At 44.3% G+C, this 21,891-nt stretch overlaps 1 protein-coding gene across 2 annotated transcripts; it reads left to right on the plus strand.

Annotated features, from left to right (window-relative positions):
• Nucleotides 1-674: 674 nt before the first annotated feature.
• On the plus strand, nucleotides 675-16,644 carry LOC142765527 (lysosomal aspartic protease-like). Of its 2 annotated transcripts, XM_075866650.1 has the most exons (8): nucleotides 677-933; nucleotides 1,739-1,799; nucleotides 4,708-4,825; nucleotides 6,512-6,590; nucleotides 8,658-8,996; nucleotides 9,517-9,658; nucleotides 11,202-11,306; nucleotides 16,132-16,644. In XM_075866650.1, exons 1-8 carry the CDS (start codon nucleotides 863-865, stop codon nucleotides 16,300-16,302), a joined length of 1,086 nt encoding a protein of 361 aa, XP_075722765.1. In that variant the 5' UTR covers nucleotides 677-862; the 3' UTR covers nucleotides 16,303-16,644. The 2 variants fall into 2 exon arrangements, with proteins under 2 accessions (XP_075722766.1, XP_075722765.1); XM_075866651.1 differs by lacking the exon at nucleotides 11,202-11,306 and having other exon boundaries at nucleotides 675-933.
• Nucleotides 16,645-21,891: the final 5,247 nt, after the last annotated feature.

The following is a 21,891-nucleotide window of genomic DNA, read 5'->3' on the forward strand; positions in this document are numbered from 1 at the left end:
ACTTGGAAACTACGTACACGGGCGGCAGGATACACGCAATTTATCTCTGTAGCTTTCAATTCCGTGCCAAGAAAAGTTGTAGCCGAGTATAGAAGACGACTTCGGAGAAGTCCCCATACGTCAGGCGAAGGCACTTAACAGTGCATATCAATTTTAGGAGGGGTTAAATCTGAAAAATGAATGAGTGTAGCCTTACTCCCCATATACTGGCCACTGCGTGTTGGTATGAAGATATATCTATTTTTTTTTTACTTTTCGTCAAGTCCAGGGTTCTTGGTACAGCTGAAGTAGTAAGGTAGCATTGCTTGATGGCGTAACGAACCAGTACTATGCTGGTATCCAGTACTATGCCCCGTCTTCTAAATTACCTTTTGCTTCTCCACACTTTCCCCTGCTTATACTTGCACTGCTAAAGCTACGTATTGGCAAAAATGTTACATTATCGAGTAAAAATATGTTGCAAAAATATAAACTAAAAAACCATGATATAAAACTTAGTCTAGTGCTTCAAAAAATAGCGGAGTTCACATGAGCGGCAAAGGGGCACCTTCGAGCACATCAGTCAAAACATTCTTTTATCGCACGCGACCTTGCCGCTTAGAATTGCTCAAAAATAGTACAATGGGCTTACGCTGGCAAAAACACGAGATATCGTCTGGGTGGTGTCTGCCAGGATGCATCAGCCATTCAGTGTGCATGCGAAAAAGCAGCCGCCGAGAGGTGATTGTATGCCATTGACGACAACCAAGCCCCGTCTTTGAACTTGGCCTCTTCACGTATATATGAGGGCTCATCCGCGAGCAAAAGCGCACAAACTCTGCTTCTGCTTCCATCGAAAAGCCGATTACCATCGTTGACAAGGATGCCGATGCTCAGGCTAAGCCTCTTTGTTTTATTGGGATGGGCAGGACCCTTTCTGGCCCGTGGCTCAAGGTGTGGTACAATGTTTTTCTTCTCTCGATGATGGATATGCTGTACATGTGTATATTGCTTATATCAGTAGAATGACTGCTTGGGTTACAGGCGTTATGTGGTTAACAGTGTACATACCATAATCATCACCCACAACCTGTAGTAGTATCATGTAAGGCAAGGAACCCTGCAGGAAAGCATCTCCAGCATTACAATAAAACATTTACTCGTAAATCTTTATCACTCTTTTGGAGTCTAGTCCAAATTTCATAAACATTATTCACGACTCTGTATGACTTGGAAAGGCGGAATACAACGAAGGTTGCCCAGTATTCCGAAAGCTTTCTGACCCACTACCGGAAAAAAGTCATAAAGGGGCTAAAAACTCAGTAATGAAGGGATCTCGTTTTATGAAGGTTGTTTGTAGGTCATATGCTACTATAGGGTGCAATAAAATTTCATACTGGCAGTTTATTACCTTTCGTTTTCTGCGACCACTTGAAAAAACGGTCAATAACAGTGACTGTTAAATTTGAAATTGCAGTATTGAACCTGCTGTTTAATGCGCTACGTGGCTGCTACACTCATCTAAGATACCATTGATCTCATGAACTTCGAACAAACAGTTATCTTCGTTTTTTGAGTTGCTGTTACAAATATATGACCCTATTCCTTCATTTCCCTTTGCAGGGTACCTCCTTTATAAAAAAATACAGTAACCTATAGGCTTGTGTACATTCCTTTTGTTGATATCGTTAAGAGCGACTTCAAAGAACTGTTGAATACAAAAATTGTTCACGAGCAGCATATATTTTTTTCTTCCTAGTAATGGCCCTGCCGGTCAAGCACTCAAAATGGTGTCGGTACCATTGGACAACTACAACAATGTAAGCGTACACTAACGATCCTTCTAATCGGCGATAATTTTCGAAGCGCTTCGTTTTTTTTTTAAGGCAATGGGACGAGGCGGTCATCGGTCTCTGTTTTTGTGTTTAGAAAAAGTGGTTAACGATTACGAGTACTAGGTACTCAACTATGGGAGAGCATGAAGCCATCCCAAGTGACGATAGTTCGTCAATAAAGGGGCGAAGCTCCTTAAAGCGGCACCCGTTTGTCTCTTGTAGTCGTAGTCTTAGTGTGTAACAAGTGTTACATTTGTACCTGCAAGGTGGTGCCGGTGGGAGATTTCTCCTGTGCTTTGTTGAACAATAAAAAGTTTGCGGCATGCGCGTTAACTAAAAGCCAAATGCTCCTGTCTCATTCCCCATTAGCAGCCATTGGAATGTACATTTAGCACTATCTGACAAGAAAGGGTTGCTACATTATACTCGCTGGGTGTAACCTCCTTAGTTTTAGAAAGGTTTAGCGAGCGTTGAGCCGGAGTGCCATGAATACAATGAACTAGTATATACCATAAACTCAAGGTGGTTAAAGGTAGGAAGTAGATACGAAGTGCAAGCCGTAAGAAAGTAAAAGCCCAATTCTCCTGTCTCTCATTTACCATTAGCAGCCATTGGCATGTACATTGAGCACTATCTGACAGGAAAAGGTTGCTACGTTATATACTCGCTGGGCGTGACCTTCTTAGTTTTAGAAAGGTTTAGCGAGCGTTTGGCTGCAGTGCCATGAATACAGTGAACTAGTATATACCATGAACTCGAGGTGGTTGAAGGTGGGAAGTAGACCCGAAGCGCAAGCCGTAAGAAAGTGTGCGTGTGCCACCTCTCGTTTAGTCCTTGGAACGTCCGCTGGATGGCGGTGCTTCTATATGGGGAATATATGATGAAAATATGCGAGATGGTGGTACTTAGAGTGTTCAATAGACACACAGACAGATGCATGGATGGACTCATGAACAGACGCAGGGACGGACGCACGAACAGACGCACGCACAGACGGGCGGATGGGCGCAAGGACGGTCACACAGACGGACGCATGGACGGGCGGAAGCAAGAACGAATGGACGGACGAATGCTTCGCCCCACTCTCCATGATTCACCCCATGAATATGCTGCCAATTTTTTTAATGACCCTAATAAGACTGCGTTGTTGTACTTCATAGAGAAAGAGTCCTGAAAGCTTTTTGTCAAGTTCTCTCACTCAGTCTGCTACCTAATGCTTGAACGTAGCTGTAATTTTGCTGGCACTCACTAATTACCAACAGTAATCCAAAGGCAAGGCAAGAAGGGGAAGATGGAGCCGAGGGTTTCTTCTTTCATGCTGGAGCCGAGGTTTAGACAAGCGCGCACATGTCAAAACGCACAGGCTTCCTGACTTCGGATTTATCATACAATCAGGGAACTGAGTGAATCACTTTTTTGATTGTACAAGTTCTTAATATGTGCATCGACTCAGGAAACACGAGCGAAAATTGTTTGGTATGGTTCATTCGCAGTACAGTAGATCAGGCACCTCAAATACGTTGTCCGGGGACCAAATTTGGCTCAACGGACCTTACGCTATACCAGCCTGTGGCTTCATAAAAATGAAGTTTTGGGACTTTGCTAATTTGGGACTGTGCATTATTTTTCTGCATATATGCAAAGATCACTGCTTTGCACAAGTAAGCTACCAAGATTGGACCGGCGCTGAGCATTTTTTTTGAGGAATCGCATGCGACCAATATCAGTTGAAACCTGATCGTGGAACCAAAACTGCATGTTTCAGAATCGGCATCTAGATTTTAGTCATAGCGAAAATCAATTTCAATTATTTCAGGGTGATCTGAAGTCAAGTCTCAGTCAAGAAGGACTCGTTTAAAAGGCGTCTTTTGACATCACAGCATTAGGTGACATTTTTGTCAAACGCCCGTCCGTCCATCCGTGCTTTCGTACGTTCATCCATCCAACTGTCTGTCTGTCCGTCTATTCGTCCATTCGTCAATTATACGAAATCGTCAAGTATACGAAAGCCACTAAAGCTCTCTAGTGATATTATTTTCCTGGACATATACACACAACGTCATCGATTGAGGAATTCATAAATTACAGCTGGCTACATGTTACTACTACTACTAATTTTACTACTAATAACAGATAAACTACTACTACAACAGAGGAAGGAATGATCCACGGCCTACGAAGCTTCGTCCGTCCAACAGGGAAGCTGGGTGATTTGAGGCGCTAAACGAAGCCTTCTTGGCTGATGCTAGTTTTTTCTTTATCGTAGACAGAGTATTGTGTAACTGCAGACCATCACAGACCATACAAGATTGTCCGAATTCCGTTCCTAGAAAGTAACATGCAAACCTAGCTGTAGCACACCCGGTAGGTGAACTGGCCTTTCATCACTCGTACTCGAATCGCGCCACATCGGGCCAACTCGGCATGGCGGCTGTGACATCTGCATCGCGGCTAGGCGCCGGCTGCTCCTGACGGCAAGCACGGCTACGTGATGGGCATGGAGGTATTTTATTTTGGCATGTAAAAGACGTATTTCATCTTGCTTTAACATCTTCGCTCTTAAAAATGTTTAATGACAAAGTCTCTTGAGCAGCATTATGTTAGAAAGTGAGTCATGCTTATTGCCCACCTTTTTAGTATCCCATACTATATATTCGTTAGAAAACAAGCGAAATAACACTTTATATAATCTACAACCATTTCCTCAATTCCGCAACTGCCGCTATAAATAGAAACCTACTGTTCGCCTAACGGCAATGACGTAGTTAACCAGAAAGTTGTTGTGGCCAGTCCCACTAACGCTATAGACGTTTGAATGTTGTAGTGTAGTGCATTGTAAATATAAAAAAATAAATGCTAGCTTCAGATGCCACTTTTTTGGCCTACATTGCAGCTCACATACATCACAAAGCTCATGCTAGGTACGCCACCACAGGAATTCTTGGTCATGCTTGATCCGGCGGGTACAACGTGGGTTCCTGCCTACTACTGCACGCAAGCGGAGCCCTGCTGTATGTATTCCGGAGCCGCATTGTACCGAATATTGCTCAATCTGGTTCACAACAATAAACAAGTAAATTTCGCAACTACAATTTTATTTTCAGAATGAGTTAGCGAATGTTTCCTGTACCACGCACAACGTCATTTGCGTAAAGGAAGTTGACACTGCACAGGCGTCCGCCGCGGTGAAGAAGTGGTTAGATTTCTCGGCTGCTGACCCAAAGATGGCAGGTTCGATCCCGGCAATTGCAGTCGCATTTAGATGTAGGTGAAATTGTAGAGGCCCATACACTGCACAATGTCACTGCATGGTAAAAGTAACACCATAAGTTCCATCATTCCGGAGCCCTGCAATATGGCCTCTTTCATTCAGTTACGGTGGTTTTGGTCCTTAAGCCACGTACCACTATTATTATTATTATTATTATTATTATTATTATTATTATTATTATTATTATTATTATTATTAAATTGGACAGACGACTCAGAATGATTTAAACTGTTCCCAATCTATGTTAAAGAACAATCATCAGCCTGCATGTGACCAATGCAATGCCACACAAAGTGTATAGCAAGTGAAAAAAAATGCTTCTCTTCAAATACGTCTATTTTAGCAGACGGTAAACTGAAAAGATTAAAATTGTTATCACAGAACTAAAAAGAGAGGCAGCAACTTGATCACAATACATGAAAACACCGTCTACGAGAAATTCGCGTTAACGCACGATATAACAACTTAAAGAAAGATCGCTGAGTGTGCGTTCATGTACACAAAAAAAAACGAGATAAGAAAACACAATATACACTTTTGCTTTGAGAAATTCCGCTGCAGCAAAGAAGACCTCGCTTCCCTCTCCCCTCCAAGAATCTTTGCTGAAACCTATAGTTCCTTAATAGGGCAGTGAACTGCTCCAGGATGGTTTTATCTAGTGTTTCCTACATGGTAATGCACTCAATGAAGCACGACGTGGTTCACGTTTGACTGTATTTTCTCTAAATAATATGTATTTTTGTGTGTAAGTTAGCAATTCTCTATCGTGAAAAATACATATACAATGAACAAAACGAAATGTTAATATATAACATGTTTCTACCAAAAGGAAGTATTTGTGAACATCTCCCTTTATTATTTCCTACTCTGATTCACAGTTTTAGAGAGCGTATATGACAACTTATTTGTGCAAGACATCACTGTTTTTGGTTTGGTCAGTGCCGTTGTCTCTTCTGCTATCTTGAATTACCTAAAATAGCGTCAGAAAGCGTTGCGTGAACAGCTGGGGTAGAAATAAAAAAAAGTATCGCTTAGAAAAATCTTCGTTATTATTTTGAGTGTGAAGCGTGCTCCAACAATGATAACATTTCTAGAATATGATAAATAAAATAGACGAACTTGAGTTGTTATTTCGCGTCAGTGTCGCATATGAGAATGAGAGAAGAGGTAAAGGAAAAGGCGGCAGGTGCAAAGAAAAAAAAACCAAGATACCGTATATTTCCCTACACGTTAGGCAAGATGGATCGAGGCTAAATGAGGCTGACAATATAGGAAGTATAAGCTTATCATCACAGATTGTAAGTGTTACGAGTGACTGTAACAGTGAAATCATGCTACTCGAAGGTGCGAAAGCTTACCCGTTGCATTCGATACGTCTTGATATAATCACAAGTCTTATCTAACTTAATCGATTGCACTCCCTTAGTTGAACACAAGATGTATGACTGGAGTAAGTCGACGACGCAGAGCAGTGACTGGGAAGACGGTGCCACACCCTTTGGAAGGTGAGTGTACCAACGTATTTCTAAATGAGGCCTCACGTGATTTTTTTTCATTAGAAAGAGCACTGTTCATGTTAGAGAAAGGTGCTCTCATTATTACCCAGGGATGGTGAGACATTTTAGGACGTAAATACAGAAGAAGGACACAAATTTTTCTATAAAATGACGAGTGGAACACTGATATATGATGCACAAAAGTAAATAGAAATGAGGAACATTGTGATACTTTTGTTTCATTTTGGGCATGAGGAATAACACAGTCAGGCTAACCTCCAAATAAAGGGTAATTAGCAAGTGTCACAAAGAAAACGATCGTGTTATAAATATAGGCAGTTAATAATATACTAGTGATGCCAGATAAGGTAAAAGTGCTGACTAGGTATACGTCACTTGCAAGAGTATTCACGTTTCGCAAACTATGAAGCATTGATATTAAATTGGACGCAAATGCAGAACTACTGACATGTGCTCTATTTCACTAACGGCAAAAGTGCAGACAGTAAAAGAAACGGCGGAGCTTGCAAAATGTGTTTGGTTCTGCTCTGCTCTGTTTTACTGTGCAGAGGTTATGGTTCATGGTGCCTCGGTTGCTCCATATCAATGAGTTCTGCAGCGGAAAAAACTAAAAGAATAATACCAAACGGTACTCAATAATGAACAAACGAAAACATAATAGCACACTGAAACCAGTTGCAATATCCTGCGAAAGTACACTTTGCTTGCACCAGTTAACACAGTCATAATATGTTCACACGCACATCTTTTTTTCTACTGTCAGTATATGCACGAACACATCATTTCATATATGTCAACCCCTGGCTGACTGTCACAGGCGCTTATACAGCCCGGTGTCCACGACGAATCTTGTTAGGAAGATGTTTGCCTTTTTATGAGGATGTATGTCAGGCTATGGTCTGAGTAAATTCTTTAAAGTAAGAGGCTATGTGTCCAGATTACTAGTTTAATACTTAGTTTTTCTTTTTTTATTTCGCGTATTTGACGCACTCCAAAAAAATACGGTGAACATTTTCTTCTTCATGACCACAATGGCATTGTGGGGAGTTAGATCGATGTATTTTGTGCAGGAAGCTGTTTCTGTGTGCTACTTTCTGTTGAAGTCTGTGAGTTAATATCTTTAAGTGTCATGGGAGATCTGTCGCTATTGAAAAATTTATTTGTGACTTCAAAAATTTCCACAAGGGCTGAAAAAAAGATACTAAAAATGGGCGTCTCGAAATAGGTCCATCAGTTGTGAATACCGTGAGAACAGCGACGAAAAATACTACTTATTCTTTTGATTGTTTTGAATATTCTTAAATGACTGCCAAAGACAATTTCTATAAGATTTGTTAACAGTACCTCGTACAAAAGATTATTGCGTGATTTTACCAGCAGATGGGCTTAATGCGGTTACTCCATGCATGCTTTCCCCAGCGCCATTTGCTCTTGTATGTGCAATAGTGGCTCAAGTTGACAACTGGTATTGAATTAAGGAATATGGGCAAAATACAATGTGTGGCCCGAAGCTGCAAGTTTGCAGGGAAACTGTGGAGTTTCCTGTTATGCCGTTTGCTCAAGAAGCTGTGGAGACGATTATGGAGATTGTTGTTAAAGGTTGAAAAACGTATAAATCAAGGGCTGTCGTCACTAATACTACGTAAAATATTCGGAACGCAGAGTAAGATATACGACTGAGTGTGAAGTATTTTTAGAAAGTTTGCACACAGAACAACAAAACGTTTTCGTTTGCGTAGAAGTACGCACTGAGGTGCTGAGAAAGCAAAAGACAAAACTTAACATGTCCCTTCATATAATACGGTAGGCGTTAGTATTAACTGGTCTGATGCGACACTTCAAAAATTGAGTGGCGGGCAGTCAACGGGCTTCATTTTTTCGGTCGACGGTTGCTTGCCACAACTGGCACGCTTGCGGCGAAACCGCTAAACTGCCTTGGTTTTTCGTTCAAGGAGTTCAAGTTTGCTCGAAATAAAGTATATATATTTTTTCTTTGTCATCTAGGAGAACACGTTCTCCCAGCCTCAACTCGGACACACTTTTGTTTTCCTGCAGGGGCAACGTAACCGGCTACGTATTTCGGGATGCTCATGAACTCAGCGGTGTGTCCCTCGGAAATCTTCAGTTTTTGAATGGAATAGGCTTCCCCGGGGTGCCCAGCTTCGTGGACAAGCCCTTCGACGGCGTCTTCGGGCTGCGTCTCAGCGCAAACTCTACGCTTTACGAAATGGCTAAATCAGGTGTAATCGGCAGTCCAAAGGTGGGACTTTACTTTAGCAACGACATGACCACTCCAGGGGAAGCTCTCTTCGGAGGTGCAAATGAGCAGCACTACCAAGGTTCAATGACCTTCATGGATGCTCTCGACAGTGCCTTTAAGGTTCATCTAAATGGGTAAGTACTTCCAGAAAGGCTGCCTATAGTTTTCCTGCGAGAAAATTGCCCGGATTTAACGAGCATTACTAAATGCAAGCTGCATTGACATCAGTTGTCACAGTCATTGTGATCACTCTCAGTTTGAGTGTGTGTGTGTGTGTATGTGTGTGTGTGTGTGTGTGTGTGTGTGTGTGTGTGTGTGTGTGTGTGTGTGTGTGTGTGTGTGTGTGTGTGTGTGTGTGTGTGTGTGTGTGTGTGTGTGTGTGTGTGTGTGTGTGTGTGAAACCATGCACTCATTTCGAAGTCGAATACACACATGGGCCAAGTGTGGAACACTTTAAGTGCCTGACTTGTCATGCATCGAGCACACCGTGTAAAGCATTCAATACAGGCTACAAAATGACTAGCTATGCTGAAACCCGGATTATAATGACCAAGCAAGGCTTAAGATAACTCCCATAAATAGCCAAAAAGGAGTCGCAATGACAGAAATTAAAATTGCACTTTTCTTTCTAACCAAGCATCAATAAAAATGCAGATATGAAGTGGCTGGTCAGAGAGAAGGGCTACGAGCATCGTGGGCTCGGCCGGCTCCAACGGAGCCCTTCATTGGAGGTCCCGCCAGCGAAATAAACAAAATCAACAGACTGCTCGGTGCCAAGAAGATCGAGGATGGAAAAGTAAGTAGCAGTGCATCAGAGTGACCTAAGCGAGCAAAAAGCTGAAAAAGCGAAGAGAATTTATCCAGGTAAGAATAGCGTAAAGTTACAAAAAAGTGTTATTTTTGAGCACCACTGAGCTTCATTTTAGGAAAATAAACTTCGAAAATTTAGACTTGCGATACTTGAGACAATTAATTATCGTCAGTATGTAAATGTGATATCATGACAAGTGTGCTGTTACCGTAGGCGCATAGAATACGAGCTGATACATGTGGTTCCCCATGTGCTCTCTATCTAGCACGATAATACTTTACGTTGAGAATACGTAATCGTTTATTCAAGAAAAAGGTGGGATTTATTGAAGGATTTTACCCAAAAATCTTTTAACTTTTATGGTGTACTTTAACTTGTATGACGTCAGCGCTGAATATTTAGGATTAAATACTCATATATCGTCGTAACAGAAGTAACTAGAAGAATAAGAACGGGGTAGAGCAAATTCGGCAAGCACTCTCAAATCATCACAGGTAGATTGCCAATATCCCTCAAGAGGAAGGTATATAACAGCTGCATCATGCTGCAACTTAGCTATGGAGCAGAAACTTGGAGGCTTACAAAGAGGGTTCAGCTTAAATTTAGGACGACGCAGTGAGCAATGCAAATAAATATGGTACGTGTAACCTTAAGAGACAAGAAGAGAGCCAAGTGGATTAGGGAACAAGGGGGGGGGGGGGTTAAGGATATCATAGTTGAAATCAAGAAAAAGAAATGGACATGGACCTGGCATGTAGCACGTAGACAGGATAATCGCTGGTCATTAAGGGTAACTAACTGGATTCTCAGACAAGGCAAGCAGGTTAGAGGGAGACAGAAGGTTAGGTGGGCAGATGAGATTAAGAATCTTGCGGGTATAAATTGTCAGCAGCAAGTATTGGAACGAGTTGACTGGCGGAACACGGCAGAGGCCTCTGTCCTGCAGTGGACGTAGTCAGGCTGATGAAGATGATGATGATGAGGATGGTGCTATCGTCGTAACATACTTGATGCTAAGATGTTGATTCCTATGACATGTTTGGTGTAGCGCGGCATTCCTGCTACGACTTCATTAACCAAACTGGCAAAGTCAAGATTTAAAGCTAATTTTTGAAATAGTTCTGAAGAAGCGTTTCAGAGAATTCAATATAGATATGTATGGGCTGCCTTCAGATGCACACGAAGATATAATAAAAAATGTTGCTATTAGGTGTGGCATCTGGTGCTAGCGGCATCGTTTTAAAATGTTTTCAAAGCAAGCATTTAGGTAATCCTTATAGAATAGGTGTAGTTTTATTTGATATGCGAAAATTGGTAAGGGTATTTAACTTACGCTAAGTCCCCTGTACAGTCCATTAACCCTCAGACCTCCCTGTGTGTCTCTATTACCTGTACTTGTAATTACATCCTTACTACGCAACATGATATAATCGTCACAATCACTTTGAAAACTTGTTTAATCATTCTTTGTAGTTTGCAACGGTACACACAAAGTAAACTCAAAATTTTCTCGTTATCCACTGACAAGTACCAGCTGCAGTACGAGCTCCACTGCAACGCCAGGACTTCCGACTTTACGTTCATATTTGGCGGACAAGAGATCGTCCTGAGGCCAGAAGACTACGTGGTGAAGGTATACTTATATTCCTCTACCCTGAAAAGCCGTTGAAAGGTCCTTCTAAACTCAAATTCAAGCAGGTGACCGAGCAGGAGTGTAAATATCGATTTGAAGCTCACAATATTTAAGTTCTCGGATGTTCACAAACGCTCAAGTAAGCAGCATTCGCCAGCAGGCGAAGCCGTACCTGTTACCATATTAGCAGATAAAACAGGTACATTAAACTCGAATGTATAAGCAATGTAATTTCAAATCGCATTGCATCTTAACAGCCAGTTGATTCAGGCTGTTTTGTTTAATGGCGTTTTTAATGGTCATGTAGACTTACTATCGGTGTTACCAATTGGCCTGATTTGCTAAACGCACAGCAGCATTACGCGCACGTGACTGCTAAGAGGATATGTTCGTACTGTTTTTACCGAATATACATATTACCATGTAAACAAAGTTAGCTTAGACATTCTACTGAGAATAGAATCAATTAGTTGAATAAATATGTTTGACATGGCCAAGAAAATTTATAGGCCTAAAGGTAAAGTTTTATTAAATTGCCTATACGACAAGAGTATCTACTTGGGCTGGTTGGTATTGCATTTTTGAGGGCGCTTTATCCTGTCTTCTCTCTGAAACATCCCATGCGCACAAAAAGTATAGTTCTTTCAGAAATCGCAATACGAACCTTTTCCGGCTAAGTGCCTCAATATTCTAACACAGCGCAGGTTGCCACAATGACGATAGAACGGTGTTTTCTCGCGTATACACCGAGTAAACCGCATTACACTAATACAGCACAAAAAATTTCGAAAGAAGGTGTTGATGACCGAGGATAGTGTTGCGCGTCGCGGCGACCGCTGTCTGCGGGTAGCGGGGCCGATCGCCGTCGCTCCGTCGAGCCAAGGACCAGCGGAGAGCTTTGAGCAAACTTAACGGATTTATTTACATCTTTACAGTGAGTTGTTGAGATGACAGAAGAGAAGAGAAGAACTAGTGGTTTCACAAACCACGAGCGTGGTGGTTGAACTTTACTTAGTTCAGAGCAAGGTTCAGAGCGACGTCCAGCACTCTGTCGCGTCGTTTTATGCCCTGTCGGGCTCCTCCTCTACGAGTCGACCACCAATCACGCACACACAGGTGAGGGGGGCGAGCATGCAAGGTCCACGTGAACACTGCACTTTGGTGGCGCCAGCAGGACTCTTCCTCGTCGTGTGTGAGCCTTTAGTCAAGAGTGCCCACGATCCTGGCCGCATACTTCAGAGGGTCCGCCAATTTTGTTCGCTCAATTAGCGGGGCGATCCGTGGCAGCCGCCGCGGTCTCCCCCAGGAAGACGCTGTCCCTGTTGTCCTCTTGGTGACGTCGCGGCATCTTGGCGACACTACGTCTAGTACTCCGGGACAATGCCTGGCGGGCATAGGCAGTCAGCCGATCGGCTCCTTGACAATGGATTAAAGAAGCGCCGCTCTTTCGAGGGTTGCCCGGTTCGTGGATTCCTCTGGGGAGAGCCCCTTGACCAGCGCCGTCGTCGTCTGCCGGTTAACGCGCTAACGATGCGTGACTGGCCCAGGCGGGAGAAAGAGTGGCGGCTCCAAAACCCTCTTTGGCGACATTCCACCCCGTTGGCGCCGCTGTCAATCAGTAGGCGACGTCTCGTGGGGCCGGCTTCCGTTGCTTCCTCAGTCCAGACGTGGCGAGACTGTCCTTTTTGCACTAATCCGGCGTGGCAAATGACTCGCTGGGTCAAGGCGTAGCCCGATCGCTACAATAGTCGCTAATTTTGGAGAATAAGAACGTCATAATGGAGAGGAAATGCCAGGGTTTATATGGTGTCTAAACAGCAAAATTTATCGCTTGGAACGGCATTAAAACTCAAGTGCTGGGCTAACAATGATGACGGAGAGCGCTTTGCATTACAAATCAAATCTGCGTGGTGGATTTTTTAGCAGATGATCGCAAAAAGTCGCCAGAACTGCGCAAAACGTGCAGCACAGCCAGGGAGTGGAGTGCAAATTGATATTTCTAGAGGTGTTTTTCAACACTTTTTAGGCAACTACTTCAAGGACGCTCGCATTGTTTCAGTACGCCATAAACAATCATAAATTTTGTGTTGTGGGGAAGCATTCATTATCACATTACGCTTCATTTTTCGGAAAAGCGTGGCAACCGCTACACACTTGTAAGGCGTTATGTGCACGCTGTTCATGCTGTGGCTGACGATGATGAAGAATTATGCCTCAGGATTTTGTAAGGAGTTCAAGCATCCAACGACGCACTCGTTACACAATTCGCATTGCGTGGCGCCTAGTTGTTGCGTTACTGTTCGAAACCCTTTATTTTTCGTATTCACACAATATGACATGAAGCCTGCATAGGGTAAGTTTGAGGCGGAAAGTTAAGCACCCACGTAGCTAAGTTTAGACAGTTAAATCCCTATGGCGTTAGAGAACCTCGCTCGATAAGAAATGAATATATAACTAACCGGCAACAATCGACCACGTTTTCAACACTGTTGGCAAGGGGTGTACTTTTGAGATGTTGTACCGAGGGCAATTAAAAAAGAGCTTCCGTGATACTGCATTGCACACTACAGAGTGCTCTGGAATGGCAAGATTTCAATGTAAACCTGACAGGAGGCAAGTAAGACAACAAATTAAAGAAAGTAAAAGAACCCTTGTCGAGGTAGTAAGAACAAATGATTGTTTCTCCATTGACATGCGCTTTAATATCAGGGAATTTCGAGGCGTGGTGTCCTTTAGCAGTGCTTGACGGCCATGGCAACGTTTGTTCTGTCATATTTGTTTTGTATTGCATCGTGATTATGTTGTCACCTTGTGCTTGATGTCCAACGAAAAACAAAAAAAAAGTGCCAGGGGCTAATGGTGCAGTGCTGGGCTGCCACGCAGTACGCTGTGTTTGCATTCCGTTCTGAACTCGGGTGCTCTTTATTTTATAGGTGAAGCAGCTTTTGCTCAGGGCTGTGTCTGTCTTTCGGCGACTATCCTCTCCCGCAAGTGCGCATGTGCCATCTCTCTTCCTTCTTCTAGCGTGAGCGTGAGGAGGTACGGTGGAGGAGGTGGCAGAGCACTGCCCCGCATCTTCTTCCCTCTCTCGTTTATCTCTGCTATTGCTGTGCGCTCGTATATAATGCTGGGCGCGCTGGCTTTGTTGCACTCTCCTACCAGGACCTGGTGCTGGCTGCGCGGCACACCACACATAATTCTACACACAAATGGGAGAAGTGGGGGGGGGAGAGGGGGGAGTAACACAAGCGGTACACAGCTTATACACCCAAATAAAACACACAAGCACACATACAAGTGGAAACACAAGTGAACACCAGCACCGCCCAGCAGCGGTGGTCTAGTGGCTAAGGTACTCGGCTGCTGGACCGCAGGTCACGTGATCGAATCCCGGCTGCGGCGGCTGCATTTCCGATGGAAGGGGAAATGTTTTAGGCCTGTGTGCTCAGATTTGGGTGCACGTGAAAGAACCCCAGGTGGTCGAAATTTCCGGAGCCCTCCTCTACGGCATCTCTCATAATCGTGTGGTGGTTTTGGGACTTTAAACGCCACATATCATCATCAGCGCTGCTTCTCACGCATACGTGGTTCCCTTTAGTCAGCGACGGCGTGACATTTTTTTTTCTTTTCATGTGATAGTGTTCATGAGAAACCGGGGTGTAGAACATTTACGGCAACCGACTCGGCCCTTGTTGTAATCTGATTTAGGTTTTCACAGTAAAAGAAAATGCAGCTGCGAAACTCAAAGCCCGATTGGATGCTGCCAAGAGAATACAACCAAAATCAAATATGGCACAGAATAGGTTTTCGTGCAGAAGTTATTAGAGTTTCACACCTTACATATTACAATATGGCTTAAAGGGCTCGGCTACACATTTTACAGATAGCCAAGGAGTGACATTATGAAAGAACTTTACTGCCTCATGAATTGACAGCTGCCAAAACTTTTAGAACCCGCCTAATGCGAACGGAGCTACAAATATTCTTGGCGCACTGCGATTCTTTCTCTCTCCTCTCGTCGAGAAGAATGCGCATGACACAGGATGAGAAGGTGTTTCAAACGTTAAACAGTTCTTCTTTTTTTATTTTCTTCGAACGCGTAGCTTCTCAGTGCGATTGCCACTCGCGCATGTGCACGTGGCGCCCTCCCGCGGCGAGCGCAGTAACTCGCGAGCGCGCCATGCTCAAATGAGCTTATGACGTCGTGCTTGGGCCTGTGACGCACGAACTTCGCGTATGCAACATCATTGGTTGAGAGATCAGAATTTGATATTGTACTGCAAATTTCAGGCTGCGTTTAGCGCTATTATATTTGGCTCGCGCGTTCTCCAAAGCGTCAACTCCCATGAGCAGCTTTTACTGACCATGCCTAAAAAGTTTTGCGGGGAATCTTTATGACAGACGGGGATACACGTCTCTCTGAAAATATTTCATCAATGAAATGACATGAGCAAACGTTTGATCATTCTGAAACACTCAAATGTACGATTTATTCCACGCCCCATTACGATTTGCGAGAAGTGGACGTGGTTCACAAATGAGCTAAAAGGGACAGTGAATAAAATCCTGAGAGTCCTAGCTTGTTGTTTTACACTGCTTGCGCAACAATCTTAACATGCGCCACAAACCATCAAGCCAGAACTGGCGTGGCTTTGGAAATGAAAGCAAATAGTAAAACCAGTCGATAAAATACCACCTTTTTTCTTGAATGTTCTCATGGTAGAGGGAAGAGGAGGGAGAGGTTTAAGTTGTTCAAACATTATCGCAAGTATACGATGCCACTGAACCTGTTGCCCTGGGTAATATCACTCTCATATTTTTCCAGGTGGAGACAACAACTGAAACTACATGTTACAGCGGCTTCATTGAAGCGGAAGAGGTAGCGAATGCCAGTTGGCACTTAGGTCTTGTATTCCTCAGACGAGTCTACACCGTGCTCGAGGCGCCGCTAGAGCCCTCTGGTAACGGACGAGTGGGTTTCGCCATCGCGAAATAAATTTCCCAGCTTGCCACTCGGAACATTTTAGCTAAATACCGAATTTACAAAACTTCTCTTTTGTATGTTTTTGCTACGGTTGTCTGGAGTGCTCTGCTAATAATATTTCTAACATAAAGATCAGCTTACATCTTCCTGTTATGAATGTCTTACAGCAAAGAATTCTTTGTCAATAGCTGCCTGGAGGATGATTGCAGTGTGCTGTTACTTGCTGTTAAGTGACAAGTAGCATTTTTAAAGATTTGTTATAGTGGCTTTGGCCTAAAAGACTGTGAAATAAACTTCATCTAGTAGCGACAAGTAGGGATTTCGCTGGAAAGAATAAAGTCTGGTTAAGAATAATTCCACGCTTCCTTTTGTAAACTGCTTGGGTGTACAAAATTAATGAGTAAGCGCGAGACAAAAACGTGTACACAGAAAATTGCTGTGCTCGTGGCGTTCCGCCCATGGCATAATTTTCTTTCTACGTCTTTATCCGGTTAAGTATACTAACTTTATCATGAATGCTAGCCTACAAGTGTGTGCCTACCGGTACGCTTTTCAACTGTTTCTTGCCATTTTTGCGCTATGACATGGGCACCGCGTGAACTCTGCTGCTGCGTTCATCAGTGATGTACAAAGATCAGTTCGGATATCTACCGGGTCCTCCGGCATCAGTGATGGCCACGTCTAGCAAGTGGATGGGACCTGACAGCGACAGCGAAGGCACTGATGTCTACTCGCTGACAGGTGAAGGGCCATCTTACGACGACTTTGAAGCTGTAACAAGCTGAAAGACGAAGAGACGTATCGCCAGCGACTCTTCATTCTCGAACACAGTGAATGAACGAGCGCCGAGAAGGCCAGAGGCCAACACAACCTCTCTCGTTCCTACTTAACCAAACAGCAACATGCACTACCTCAACGTGCAATCTGCTTCGGCACGGCCCGAGGGACTGGTGACAGAAGAAATCATTGACATCATAGTGAACCCGTGTAAGAATATCATGGCGATTGACATTTCGCATGCTGCCGCACTGAATATTCTACGCAACGCCGCAAAGGTGGATGGGCTTCAATTTTGTCGCTGGTGTGATCTGCGACGTCGACGCTGCCATTCGCCAAACTAACGTCAGTGGCTTGGTCAAGCCAGCTAAAGAAGCTAGTGTCATCGTCAAGGTTGCTCGTTTGGATACATGACGCTGGGGGAAATGAATTTTATAGGCAACTCTCTACTTTTGCACACAAAGGTGGGCCACTTCCGACACTCTGTAAGACCATTTGTGATAAGACGCTGCAATGTCTAAGCTACATGAAGCTCGTTCACGTGAGAAGCGCATGTGAGAGCAGGCTAGTATGTTTTCGCTGCGCTGAAATCCATCTGGCGGCAACTGTAAAAGCCACTGTTCTCAAGTGTTCAAGTTTCAATTGACCCCACGAAGCTTCCTCAAAATATTGCCCGAAAATCGAAAAAAAAAAGATAGCTGTATTGAGAAAAACCGCACAAGACCATACGTTACATCGCGAAGCCGCCACAACCATCAGAAAGCGACGCCGTTGGTGTCGAAGTTTGCCAGAAAAATCCATTGCCCCTGCATCCGCAGCGCCCATTTGAAGCCCTTCATCATCTCCTTCTCTGCCCGGTTCGTACTTGGCTGGTACGAAGTAGAACGCGGTGGAAAGCATGATTTCTACGAATTCCACTTGGAATACAATATGAAAACCACAGCCACAATGATCAGCGATGGTGATACCAACAAGACCACCATGAACACAACTGACGCAGCTTGGCCTCCATTGCTGAGGTCGCAGCAACATGCTGGTTCACAGCGCACTTCAACAAAGCTAGAAGACAAGCCTATCCTATCAGTTATTCAATCCCTGTTTAACACACTTCAAACGTTCTTCGGCAAGCTGGAATTACAACACACTGAGGCCTTACAACAGGTGGTGAACATTCAACGTCTAGCGCTTGCAAGCTTTTAGTAGGTACCATGAATCTACCGTGGAATGGGATACGCCTGAAATCCGGCGTCCGCTACTATCGAACGCAACAGTATAGTTTAAGCTCAAGTGTCTCTTTTTTCTGTTCTCCTCCTTCTATTTCTCTCTTTTCATCCCTCAGTTCTCTTCATCTGGTGTATAATAGCAAACCGGACACTCGCCTCATTTAATTTTCTGCCTTTCCTTACCCTACCTCCTTCTCCTCTTCCAAACTTACAAGTTTACGAATATTTGTTCGCTAGTTGTCCAGATTGCGTTATAATTTGTTGTGAGGAAACAGACGTCCCCTTCTATAGTGCTATGCACAATGACGCTAAAATCGTGAATTGAGAACGGAAGTCCTTAATAGGAATGTCATGCTTGGAAAAGCATGCATTCAGAGCAAAACGTTATTACGAGCGTAACCATCACTCCCGCAAAAAAATGGCGAAGCATGTGATGAGGTGTGCAAGGATTGGAATAGCAATGCTGGATGACTTTGAAGTCGCATGAAATGTACTATCAGCTTCAAATGAAATCTGACCAGTGGCAAGCGTTCGCGACAGTGTAGTGCACGCCATTCAGTATCACCGTTGATACGTGCGCACATACTGTTCGACAGCTCTGCGCATATATGCGTGCCTGTCCGCGGTAATAGGTGGACGACACGCAATATACCATCGCGAAGGCTTGCTGCTGTTCGGGTTTTCTTTGACGCTGATAGTACACTGTTTTATAGGTTGGTCTAGATGGCTTCTCGGCGCAGAAAGGTTCGATTCAAATTAGAAAAAGTCATAGAAACAAGTTTGAAGTTCAGACTCAAGAGGCAGAAGCACGAGCTGGAATCGAGTGTTCGTGCAGACCATAGGCCTGCGAGATCTTAGACGTCCGCCTATGGCTTATGTATTTAACATCCTGCCCCGCCCCATAAAAGCACTAGTCCACCATGGCCAGGATGTACCTGCATTACTCGTGACAGAGGCCCAACACATAGGCCATGTTGCACTACTACGAAAACGTCTACCATCATACTTTGGCTTGAGCTTTGAAGGTACCCATATATGGAGGTCACGGCACTTTCTTTTTCCAGCCTTCCCAAAGCTGAAGACCTGATGGTAGTCTATCTTCTCAATAGAATCAGACCGAGTATTCTGAGGCAATGTTGATGAGCCTTATGAACTAAGCTGCGGATCAAAAGGCAGTGACTTCTCGACGAATTAACGCGCAGATCATCTTGGAGGGAAATCCAATATCCTGGAAAATCTTGTCGTTAGTTTCGTAAAGTCCATTCCGGAGTCGCCCACAATTTTGCTTGTGTTGAAGGCAGTTTGTCTTCATTCAAGTGTGTTGGTTCCTCAAGGCAAGTCGTCGATAGAAAAACTCTCCTTTGAAGTTCGGACAAGTGTTCTAACTTCTCCGCTTGCTGTGTTCAAATCGTGGGTAACCATCTTCAGAGCGGAATACCTTGTCTTTGACGCAATTGGCGCGTGTGTCACTCGCTGTTCGGTGAGGTTGTTGCACCGACTGCGGTTGTCTGTCCATGGTAGGACTATGGAATGTCGCAGGCAGGCTGCTTGGTTGTCTACTTCGACTGTCTAAGTTTTGCTCGAAGAGAACTTTCACTGGAGTCAGTTGTGGCTATGAAGTGATGCTTCGAGAAAGACTGTGACACTTGCATTGCAGACCCCTCGTCTGCTGTATCTACCCACAAGACGCTGATAACATGAGTGCACAGGCTAAAGTCTTCTGTTCTCAGACTGGTCCTTGTACAGTCCAACTGAACTGTGTCAATTTGAACCAATTCGTGGACGTCTAGGCATCGGATGACATCTTCGGTAATCACTTGCCACAGATAATCAGAACCAATAAGCAAGCCGATCCCAGAGTCTAATGTGTCCTTAGCTGAGTAGTCATTTACTAGCCGCTTGCATTGTTTTAGTTCAAATAAGTTCGTTGTAATAAGTTCAATCTGAGCTGGCAGCACAGTTATACTTCAAGAATAGTTGGGACTACTACAGCTTCTAAGCGAAACTCAAACCTCTTGGATCTGTTTCGTAACCGTACTTCGACGACATTGTGGTTTGCTTCGTGAGAAGAAAACGTGCTTCCGAAGATGTCCAGCGCTAAACGTACCTTGAGGACCACCTCATGTTTAGTTTCCGAGCTATGTCTTCTTCATTAAACGTCCTCCGGTTACAATAATCTGGAATACCGCAAATGCACTTGCTTTTGTCATTGTTAACCATGTCGGCACAAAATATCTGCAGATACACTGTGCTGTCCCCAGCTGATGGGTCGGTGCATGCTGAGTAACTTCAGGAAGCAATATCGCTAAAAGAAACACGCATTGTGGCGCTTGCCGAGGTTTTTGTCACCGTCGAAAACCAGTGGTATTTAGAATCAAACATACTGAAGGCGTGTCTTCCGCGGCAGGAGCTGCAGGTTAGCTTGACGCTGCAATCCTTCACTCGGTGGCCTTTTAAAGTGCAGCGGAAACACGTGGCTGTCTTTTTCTGCTTCTCTTTCTTGACCACAAGAGGAATATCGGCATTGTAGCTGCGCGTCCCATGCTGATCAATATGGTAGAAGAAACAACGCAACTTCGCAATAGATGTAATGTGCATCACGTGTGCTGTAAGGACTCCACTATGCACTTAGTCCGTGCGATAGTTTCGCGTGGGAACGCATGCTGTTATCGGCTTTCGAGCTCCACCCGCATGAACAGTAGCACATTGCTTCGCTCGGCATCCGATGTAGCCGATGCATGTGCTGGTGAAACCGACGAGAAGAATCGAGCACGATGCATGTTCGATGACTGTGTAAAGGCGCGGGGTTCTCTTTTTCGAGTGAAAGAAAGAGTGATGTCACGCGGTACAGCCTCTTGCAAGATGTTCACTAGTATAGCTGAATACGTCAGTGTCGGGTCGTTCAGGGCTCCAAGGCATTGAATATTCGGCCTTGTGGCATCGTACAATCTTCGTAACCCACGCTTGTCGTTAGCCGATGTCACCCTTGGGAGATTTCTCAGAGCTCTCAGATGGTGCTGAATAATCGTTGTCTTATCGGCGAATCTTTCCTTCAACATACCCACGGCGTCGGCGTAGCAAGATTCGGTCATGGGCAAACCCACGATTGCTGTTGCTGCGTCCTTGCATACGAAGCTCTTCATGAGGTAGAACTTTGTGGCTGGTGTCAGGTCGCTGTTCAGGTAAATTATCCTTTCGTATTGCTCCCAGAAGCTTGTCCACTGTGAGATGTCACCTTTGAATGTTGTGATCTGCAGCTGCGGCAGCCAGGGTGTCCTAAATCTTGAGGGAACCTCGTGCCTAAAAGTCATTGCTGCTGTGCTTTCGCCGCTGATAGCTTGCGCATGGCCGGCCTCCATGGGCTCGTTTCACTTTTGATATTCTGCTACTTATCTCGACGAGCATGCTGACGACTTCACCTTCGTATTCTGCTACAGTTGTATACTCGTCTTTGACACGTTTCGTCGGGATATACTACTCGACCCTAATCAATGGCTTCAGTGTTTGGTATAGTCCCACTCGTACCTCGACATTCGTCCGCTTGGCATAGTTTTGTGGGTTCGTCGCACTGCCCAAGTGGGTCTCATAGGTGTCACAGAAA

Source organism: Rhipicephalus microplus, chromosome 6 (genome assembly GCF_043290135.1).
Source record: "Rhipicephalus microplus isolate Deutch F79 chromosome 6, USDA_Rmic, whole genome shotgun sequence".
In the NCBI taxonomy this organism is placed as follows: domain Eukaryota; kingdom Metazoa; phylum Arthropoda; class Arachnida; order Ixodida; family Ixodidae; genus Rhipicephalus; species Rhipicephalus microplus.